Below are 9,502 nucleotides of genomic sequence, written 5' to 3'. Positions count from 1 at the left end.
GGGCGAGCGAGCGGCACATGGCGTAACACAGACAGGAAGCTACTGGCAAGGTGAGCGACCCTCAGCCGCTCTTCTTGGGCGTCGGCAGGACGACCCACTTCTTGTCGATGCAGTAGGCGTCGCGAAGGTAGTCGACGACCTCGTTCAGGCAGTGGCCCTGCAGCAGCACCTCCTGCTCCTTGACGTTGTTGCCAGGCAGCTTTAGGACGGCAGTCGTGCAGCCCGGGAAGGCCCGTTTTTTGGAAAACCCACCTTTTGGAAAAGCGCCTGCCACGGCGGCGGCGGGAGAGGGGCGGTGTGGGGGAGGCCGCGGGGCGTCGGCCAGGCGGCGCCACCGCGCGGGCCTCGCGCCTGCGCCACCGCGTCGGGCGAGATGAGGAACGACTCGAGCCTGTTCACACCCCGGACGCGTGAAGGGGCGCCGCTCACGCCTGCTGCGCGGCGAGAGGGGGGCGGAGTCGAGCCCGCTGATGTGCGTCTTGTTGTGGCCCGCCGCGCGCTTCAGGTGGATGTGGATGAGCTTGAGGGCGCCCTTCTTGAAGAGCGGCGCCTCGCCCTCGACGGTGACGCGGTGGAAGGCGCTCATCCGCTCGACGAGCCGCTCGCGCAGGTCGGAGAGCGGCAGGTGGCTCGGGAAGGTCGTCCCCTTCTTGACGCCGCCCGCGACCTTGACCAGCGCCTCGAGCAGCATCTCGTCGATCGGCACCTACGGCGAGGCGCACCCGCACGGCCTCGGCCCCTCGCACCGCCACGCTCGGCGAGGCCGTCCCCGCGCGCCGCGCTCTCGTCCACCCCGCTGCTGCCGGCGCCCGACGCGGCTGGCGCCTCGGCGAGCGCCGCCGCCACCGCCGTCGCGAGCGCGCCGTCGAGCCCGAAGCCGCGCAGCTCCTCGGGCCGCAGCCCGTGCGCCCGCATCGCGCGCACCGAGTCGAAGCCGTCGGCGGCGAGGGCGGACGCGAAGCCGGCCGCCGCCGCCGCGGGCGCGCCCGCCGCGTCGAGGAAAGCGCGAACCTCGCCGTCGAGGGCAGCCTTCGCCACGGCGGCGTGCGGCTGCGTCAGCCCTAGCCCGGCGAGGTCCGCCGCGGCGAGGCCGCCGGCGCGGAGCGCGCGGACAGAGTCGAAGCCCTCCGCCGCCAGGGCGGACGCGTAGCCCGCTGCGCGCGCGGCCGGGATGCCAGCGTCCGCGAGCCATCCCTCCACACTGGGCGGGGCTGCTGCTGCAGGCGGGGCTGCTGCTGCGGCGGACCTCGAGGGGGCGGCCGCGGCTCCGGCGAGCCTCTCGCTGACGTAGCGGTCGAGCACGGCGTGCGCCTCCTGCGTGGTGAAGTAGTCCGCCTTGTCGTGCCCCATCTCGACAAAGAGGGGCTTGGTGTACGAGTTCGGCTGCCAGACCTACGGGAACGGGTGCGAGGACGTCCCGGGAGGGCTGCCTGGCGGCCTGGTGCACGTGTGCTTCTCTTGCGATTCCTCGGTCACGACGGGGGGCTTGGTGCGGAGGGCGACGACCTCCTCGTCCCTGCCGCCGCCGTCGGCCGGCGTGTTGGAGGCGCGGACGGCGCGCGACGAGCCGCGGAGCTCAAAGGCGAGGTAGTCCTGGGGTGGTGGAGCGGGCGAGGGTCGGGGATGGGGCCGGGGGAAGGCAAGGGGCGGGGTGGGCGGGCGGGGGGTGGTCGGGATGGGTGGGCGGGCGGGTGGGGCGGGTGGTGACGCTCCTTTGCGGCTCGGTCGACGGAGAGGATGGTGATGACGTTCTTGACCTCGCGCACCGCGATCGCCTTGGCCTTGTGCATCGCCTTGATGAACTTGCCGATCTGCTTGAAGGACGACTTCTTGGCGTCGAGCGGCGGCTGCTTTGCCGGCCGCGCGGGCTGCATGTGGTGCGAGTAAAACTTGTCGGCGGAGAGGGGGAGCTCGGCGTCGGTGCAGGTCGTCTTGAGGGCGGCGTAGAAGCAATAGTTCATTAGCTCGTCCGGCGCCATCGGCTCCTCCTCCGCCTCCGCCTCCTCCTCCTCCGCCTCCTCCTCGTCGCTCTCGTCTGCTGCGGCGGCGGCGGCGGCGGCCGCAGGCGGTGCTCCCTCCGACGCGACGACCTGGTCGGCGAGGAAGCCGTCGTTCGGCACCTTGCGGCCCGAGTAGGCCCAGAGCGAGTCGTGGTACACATGCTTCACCTGCCCGCGAGGGAGGACGCGCTCAGCGGCGCCAGAGGGAGCGCGGCCGTCGCAGCGGCCGGGGCTGCTGCCTCCATCCCCTTGCCCTTCATACCGCTGCCCTTGACGTCGGCGGCGCTCACCTGTGCGGAGGGCGCGGCGCGCTCGGGGTCCTCGCCGGGGAGGAGCGGGCCGCACGCGCCGACGCGCGCCAGCATCTTTCCGACGGCGATCGGCATCTTGTTTCCCTCGACTCGGATGCAGCGCTTCTGGCCCAGCTCGAGGGGACCGAGGCCCTCGGGCGGGACGATGACGCCGGGAAGCATCATGTCGGCGCCCGCGGACCGATCCTTTGGCAGCAGGAACTTTGAGACCGGCGCGTGCGTCACCAGCTCCGGCATCATGTCGGGGATGCGCCACAGCGTCGTCAGCGTCGGGTAGACGCCGCCAAAGCCGTCGTCGAAGAAGGCGGCGGGCCCGTCGCCCGGCACGTAGAGCGTCGAGCCGTTGGAGCACTTGAGCACGCCCACCTCCTCCTTGCCGAGGATGCCGTCGAGCGCCTTCTTCGTGAGCTCGGGAAACTCGGCCTGCAGCGACGAGCGGAGCTTCTTGACGTCGGCCTTGCCCATCAGCGACTGCGTGGTCACCTTGAACTCGCCCTTGAAGACGTTGGACATGGAGCCGGGCTGCGGGCTGCGAGCAGAGCGACGAGCGAGGCGGGCAGGCCGTTTTCCGAAAGAATTCGGCAGCCCCCGGCGAGGTACTCCCACGCCTGCGAAAAGAGATACGAAGAGGCAGACTCCCCAGGGTGGGCGACGGCTAGCGCACCACACTCCTCTCCTTAAAATCCCTGTGTGGTGGCGGCGTGCCGTTCTCCCATCCCTCCCTTGGGTTGTGTGTTTTCTTTCTTTCTTTCTTTCTTTCCACGCCTGCTGGGGCGAGCCTCGGCGAGACTGCGTCAGCTGTTCCCACAGCAGGCTGGAAGTACCTCGCCAGGGGCCTACTGTTTTCTTTCTCTCTTTACTCTCACAGTCTGCGATGTCTGATCTCTTTGAAGCAGGGGTGGGATTGTGCGTTTGAGAGAGAGATTTTTAGCAATACCAAACAACTCTAACACTCACACGTAATTTGGGGCCTGGAGCCCTGTTGCTGTTCACGCGCGCGCGAGACGAGACGTTTGTTTGTTTTGCGTTTGTGTGAAGCAATGTGAACCGGCCTCAATGTCCCGCAGCCTCCGCGGGCCTTCTTTCTAGGCCCGCGGCGCCGCGGGTATTGGCCTGTATGAGAGTTTCCGGCAACCCAGAGGGAAACCAGAGGTCCCCAGCACTTTGCGTTTCCGGAAATTTCCATGGAAACCAGAGGGTGTTTGGTGCTCCATTCCGGCAACTCTCGAGTTTCCCTGGAGTCCTGCCTGAGTGCTGAGAGCTGGTCTGCGTCTGGGGCAAAATCTGAGGCAAACTCGAGGAAACCGGCAAAATTACCTGGTATTTTCCAGGTAAACCCGGGGTTTTCAGGTATGCCCGCAAAACACCGGGGATTTTTGCCGGTTCGTTCGGCTTATTTTGGGCCCAATGCGCAATGGCAAACCAGCCTCAGACTCGGCTCAGAGCCCGGAAAATGTGATTGATGGTTTCCCCGGAAACGAGAGAGGAAACGAGAGGGTGCTGTAGAGAAACACGGACAAGAAACGAGGCGGCGTGCGAGAGGAAACATACATAGAACATACAGCCTAACGCGGGTAGTCTCAAAAGAAAGAAAACAGCCAACAACCCAAGGGAGGGATGGACGGCACGCCGCCACCCGGGATTTTATTTAGAGAAGTGTGGTGCTAGCCGTCTCCCACCCTTGGGCGTCTACCACTTCCTATATCTTCGCAAACCCTGCCTAGACGAGTACAGCTAAAGTGTAAAGAGTACCCGGGGCTCCCCTTGCGGTCAATCTGAGATGCTACAATTTATTTGGGGCAGTGGCACTCACCGCGTGGCGTGGAGATCGCCGTTACCAGAGACAGTGGCAATGAGTCTTCGGTTTGGGCCAAGGTGCGATCGGGCAGTCAGGATAAACTCAGGCTGCTGGGAACGATCGGCCTTTGCCAGGTAGCTGAGGGGTTGGGTGCGCCCGCCCGCGGTCCTAACCAGGCCGCGGGCCGGCGCCCAGGGGTCTCAGACCTTTGGCATTGATTCCCCCCTCTTCTATTTTGTTGGTCGTGACGACCATGTGGATTGGTTATCCACAAGTTCGCCAAAGCCTCGCCATACTCATGACGATCGGCTGGCGACCCGTCAGGGTCGCCAGTTGATGAGCTAGGGAGTGTGCTGTGTGGCGATGGCCGCCCAAAATGCGAACGAAGGAGATACAACGTCAAGCGGCGACGTTCCGTGGAAAGGTACACGTCGCCATTTACTTTTCCTCGCAATCCTTTCACGCTCAACTTTACCGATAACGGCGTTGCCGCGGAGAGCACCAAGGGGCAAGGTGCAGCCGAGCTGTCCGAGGGAGAGTCTCCCTCGCTGCGCGTTTCCCCACCCGCCCGCCCTGTGCTAGTCTCTTGTACTCCCCAGAGGCCCTTGCCGACGGGAACCCAGCCGCCCCAGCTGCCGTCGCGCGTCGGGCAGGCAGGTGAGAAAGAAAGGTGTGGTGCTAGCCGGCCGTCCCCATGTTACCCCCTGGGCGTCTGCTTCTTCCTATCCCTGTATGTATGTATGTAGGAAGGTGAAGAACAGCCAGGCTCGGACTGGACACCAACGCGGTATATCCCTCGTTGTCGGCAAAAGGAAAAATAAGGGCGTGACTCCATCTCTCCTCGGCCTCAAGGAGCGCTTGAAGCAGCTTTTCGGGAGCCTCAGTCCCGCCGCCTCATCAACATGCTCGCATCCGCCCTCCTCCTGTCTGCGCCCGCTGCGGCAGCCACGCCTTCGAACGCCCGCGTGTGGGCCACCGACTCGCTCATGGGCGCCGTCGAAGCCGGCCTGAAGCCCGTCATCGCCGACGTGGTCTGCGGGATCCCGATGGATAAGCTGCTCGGCCACGAGTCTATCGAGGAGGGCCCGGTCGCTATCGACGTCAAGTCCTTCGCCCTGTCGCGCTGCTCGGTCGGCGGCATCTCCGTGCGCAACCAGCCCGACGGCCTGCTCGTCAAGGTGTCGGGCATCTCGGCGCACGCAGAGGGCAGCTCCCTCGCCAAGCAGGCCGGCTGCACCTTCATGTGCTACGACCCGATGGACGCCTCCTTCTCCGCCGAGCTGTACGACTCTGAGATCACGATGCTCATCTCGCTCGGCGCGGCTCGCGGCGTGCCCGATTTGGCGGCACGCTACGTCAACACAAACTTCCAGATGCGCAACATCCAGCTGCACGAATTTAAGGGCGTCTCCCTCTTTGCAAACATGATCACCGGCGTCATCGGCAAGGTGACCAACCGGATCGCCAAGAAGAAGGTTGGCAAGGTCATCGGCACGCTTGGCGACGTCCTTCACCACCTGCCGCTGCACCACCTGCCGCTCGGCGAGCCGCTCGCAACGGTCCTTCCCCGCGCCGGCCACCTCATGCTCGACGCCGACGTCACCTCCATCGGATACAAGAAGCCCGCGTGGGTCATCGACATCCTTACCGTCCTCTCCTCGCCGCCGGCGGTGGGCGCGCGCTCCTATCCTTACGCGCCGACCGCTCTCCCGAGCGCCCCGCCGGTGGAGCACCGCTCGCAGCAGCTCATCGCCACCGTGACGCCGTGGACCATCAACGAGGCGCTCTTCGCGCTCGAGAAATCCGGACTCCTGACCCTACCCGTCACCTCCGAGGCGCACGGCCAGTCCGTGCCGCTCACCTTCTCCACCTCGCCCTCGCTGAGCGTGGCGGGCGACCGCGCCGAGCTCACCCTCGCCAACGTGGTCGCCGGCCCAGCCTCGCGAACCAACTCGACCCTCACCATCGGCGGCACGTCCCCCACCCTGCTCATCGACGGCCACGTCGCCAAGGCGCGGTGGGGTGGGCACGCCGACGCCTCCCTCCGCGTCTCCGGCTGCGGAGCTCGCCAGCTCTCCTTCCGCGCCGCGCCCGCCGCCGGCTCAGCCGCCGCGGCCGCCGGCAAGGGTGAGGTGGCCCTCGAGATCAAGTCGGTGCAGGATGCGCCGTGGTGGGAGGTGCAGTGCGACTCGGCAGGCGCGAATCTCGTGCTCGACGCGCTCGGTGTCGAGAACGTGCACAAGTCGGTTGCCTGCGCGGCGACGGCCCTCGAGGCCTTCGACACGTCGGGCAGCGTCCCCGCGTCCGAGACGCTCTCCTGCCTGCTCGACGCGTGGGCAAACAAGCTGGACCTTATCTGGGGCATCGTCAACAAGCTCGACGCCCTGCGCCCGCCCGGCTTCCCAGACGTGCTCTCCTTCCTCTGGGACGGCCTCGTCGCTCTCGACCTCGAGCTAATCTCCCGCGAGGGAGTCGGCGACGCCGCCGCCGTCACCGCCTGCGTGCAGGACCGCTCCCCGACCGCCCGGCTGTCGGGCATCTACCGCTGCCTCCTCGACGCGACCGCGCCGGCGATTGACAAGGCCTTCGCCTCGGCGGCCGACCTGCGCACGATCCTGCTCACCCCCGAGCTGAACGCGCTCGTCGACGCGATGGCGAGCGGCGAGGCGTCGACTGCGGCGCCGGACGTGCTCACCGCCCTCAACGGCGTCCTCGCGGGCCAGAGTAAGCCGCTGCAGCAGGTGGCGGACGACGCGATGGCGGTGCTGCGCGACCTGCTCGCCGCGTCGCACGAGTCGGCCGGCGAGGAGCGGACGCAGGCCGTCGTCGGCACCCTCAAGCGCCTCGTGAAGGTGGCGTGGTCGGCGCTGCAGCAGGTCGACGTCGCCGTGGACGGCGCGCCCATCGGAGGATCGTACGACCTCTCGCAGCTCAAGGCGGTGGCCGAGGCGGCCAAGGCGGACCTCGAGGCCGGAAGCGCGTTTGCCTGGACCGTGCGCGCGGCCGACGCCGACCTGGTCGGCACGTACACGCGCTCGTCCGTCTCGTACGTCGCCCACCCTCCCGCCTCGCTCGAGGCGGAGATCCCGCTCGGTGTCCTCTTCTCGACCGCCTCGCGGCTCGCACGCGAGACGGCGCTCGGCCAGATGGCGCTCGGCCGCCAGGGCGGCGCGGACGGCACTTCGGCGGGCTCGATGCGCGTCGGCTTCACCTCCTCCGCGTCGGGCATCGAGGGCAAGGCGCAGGCGGACTGGCGCGCCGTGCTCCGCGCCGCCGTCGCTGTGGCGTCCCCTCGCGCGGCGCACGTGATCGACATGCTCCCCGGCTGGGTGACCAAGTGCGTGGCCGGCTGGGCGCAGGGGTCCTTCTGGGGCTCGGCCGACGTTGAGGTGCAGGGGCGCAAGCTGCTCGCCCTCGAGAGGGAGGCCTTCGACGCCCTGACCGCCGGGCAGTCCATGCTGGCGGAGCACACTGCGGCGGACGGCTCGTTCCACTGGTAGAGAGGCTGCGGGCGCGGCGCTGTGGCGCCCACCCTCCTTCACCCTTGCTCGCGTGGAGGCCCCCTCGCACTTGGAGGCGGAGGGGCGAGCTGACACGCAGCAGGGTGTGTCTCGGTGTGAGAGATCCGCTCACCCCCCGGCCCATGCACACGATACACGGGGGGGGGGGGGGGGCAAGATATGCATGAGATGGAGTTGGAGAAGTTTTGTCTACTGTTTCTTGAATAATTCACTTGAACGTGTTGTACATATGCAGCTCTCAAAAGCTAATTAAGTTTACGGCCCCCGCGTCCGCGCCGGCAGCACGATTGTCGTAGGCGTGTGTGAGCTCAAAGAGCAGCAGGGGTGTGTCTCTAATGTTTTTTTTCGCCTCGGGGTTGCAGTCGCGAGTCGGTGTGTGACCGTGTTAAGCAAGTATGTACCTGGTCAAGAACAAGCAAGCGGCAGGCGGCCTCAAGCTCGGCCACATGAACCCATGGGGGTGCCTGTGTCGCCTAGTGTGCGTGCTATTGTCGCACCTTGTGCCCGAGCACTCCAAAAGAATTTAAACAAAACAACTCTCTCTCACAGCAGACAGGCTCGACACAGGTTCGGACTGGCGATAAACAAAAGAAAACGCGCCCCTTTGAGAGCACGCGTCACCGCCGGGCGCAGGTGGGTCTGTGCGTCGGCGTGGGCGGCCGAGGCGGTGTGTGAGCGGCCGGGCAGTCGAGTCGGGCTATGGAGCGCCCCGTGTCCGCGCGGGGTGGCCAGGCTGTAGCTGGGCGTGGAGCGCGGCGGTTTTTGCACCTCCTGTGGAAGCAGCCGTTCAAGCGAGGCGGACCGTGCGACTCGAGAGTCGAGTGTGGACTTGTGTAGCCGCTCCTGCGCGTGGCGGCCAGTGCTTTGCCCGGGTTTCGGCAAGGGCCCTCCCTGTGGGGGCCCGTGAACATCTTTAGCTTGTGAGCCAGGAAAAGGGTTGCTCTCTTCGCAGTCCCTCGCTGATTCTCTCTCTCCGATTCTCACTGCATGCAACCAACCTTCATGATGCCACCTGGCTGGCGTTCTTCCCACTCTCGTCGTTCTCTCTCCTGCTGTTTCATCCTCTGACTCATCGCTCTCCTCGGCCTCGTTCTGAGACGTAAAAGAAAGAAAGAAAACAGACAACCCAAGGGAGGGATGGGAGGACGGCACGCCGCCACCACACAGGGATTTTAAGGAGAGGTGTGTGGTGCGCTAGCCGTCGCCCACCCTAGGGAGTCTGCCTCTTCCTATCTCTCTTCGCAGTCTCTCTCCGATTCTCGCTGCAACCTTCATGCCACCTCGCGGTCGTCCCACTCTCGTCGTTCTCTCCCTTGTCATTTCCTCCTCTGTCGCGTCGTTCCCTTCTGCCTCGTCCTGTGACGCCGCCGCCTGCCGGTCCCTTGTTCTCGCGGCTTCTTTCGCCTTTCGGCGCAACTCCGTCCTCCTCGCGGCGTATCCTGGCCCCTCGAGTCTATCGAGCTCCCCTCGCGCAAGGACCACGTTTCTGACTCCCACTCCGATCATTTGCCTACAGGTCATGTTGTTGCTCAGGTCCACTCTCTCTTCGAACACTCGTGCCTCTACGGATGATGCCGGCGCTGGGGTCCCCTTTGGATGCATCGTGACATCTGACAACTGGATTTCCACTGGTTCGTCGTCCTCGGAGTCATCTTCCCCGTCCTCCTTCCGCTCGGCTCTTCGCTCGGTACGTTCGGTGTGGCTCACCCTCCATGCCGTGAACAGGCGCTTTATCCACCCTATATTCTTCTCTCGTTCCTCTGCCCGTGCCTTGGTCTTGTCGTTGTTTCGCACCCATGTCTGTATGGCAATCGAGGCTGCCTTCCCCACTACCTGTAGTTCACTCGTCACCTCTCCCGCGAGCTCCCTTCT

General features: G+C 65.8%; 2 protein-coding genes across 2 annotated transcripts; one reads left to right on the top strand and one right to left on the bottom strand.

The window, feature by feature from the left end:
- Positions 1-61: 61 nt before the first annotated feature.
- On the bottom strand, positions 62-2,824 carry EMIHUDRAFT_103747 (hypothetical protein; the record flags this gene model as incomplete). Its single annotated transcript, XM_005766283.1, has 8 exons — positions 62-267; positions 336-391; positions 430-431; positions 563-706; positions 793-1,392; positions 1,507-1,593; positions 1,767-2,168; positions 2,291-2,824. The coding sequence occupies 8 exons, from the start codon at positions 2,822-2,824 to the stop codon at positions 62-64; spliced, it is 2,031 nt and encodes a 676-aa protein (XP_005766340.1).
- A 4,709-nt stretch (positions 2,825-7,533) lies between these two features.
- On the top strand, positions 7,534-7,774 carry EMIHUDRAFT_356927 (hypothetical protein; the record flags this gene model as incomplete). Its single annotated transcript, XM_005766282.1, has 1 exon — positions 7,534-7,774. A coding segment is annotated over one exon (241 nt), but the record flags the coding sequence as incomplete, so codon positions are not given.
- Positions 7,775-9,502: the final 1,728 nt, after the last annotated feature.

This window comes from Emiliania huxleyi (assembly GCF_000372725.1).
Source record: "Emiliania huxleyi CCMP1516 unplaced genomic scaffold EMIHUscaffold_52, whole genome shotgun sequence".
NCBI lineage: Eukaryota > Haptophyta > Isochrysidales > Noelaerhabdaceae > Emiliania > Emiliania huxleyi.
This window is presented reverse-complemented; position numbering and strand designations above follow the sequence as displayed.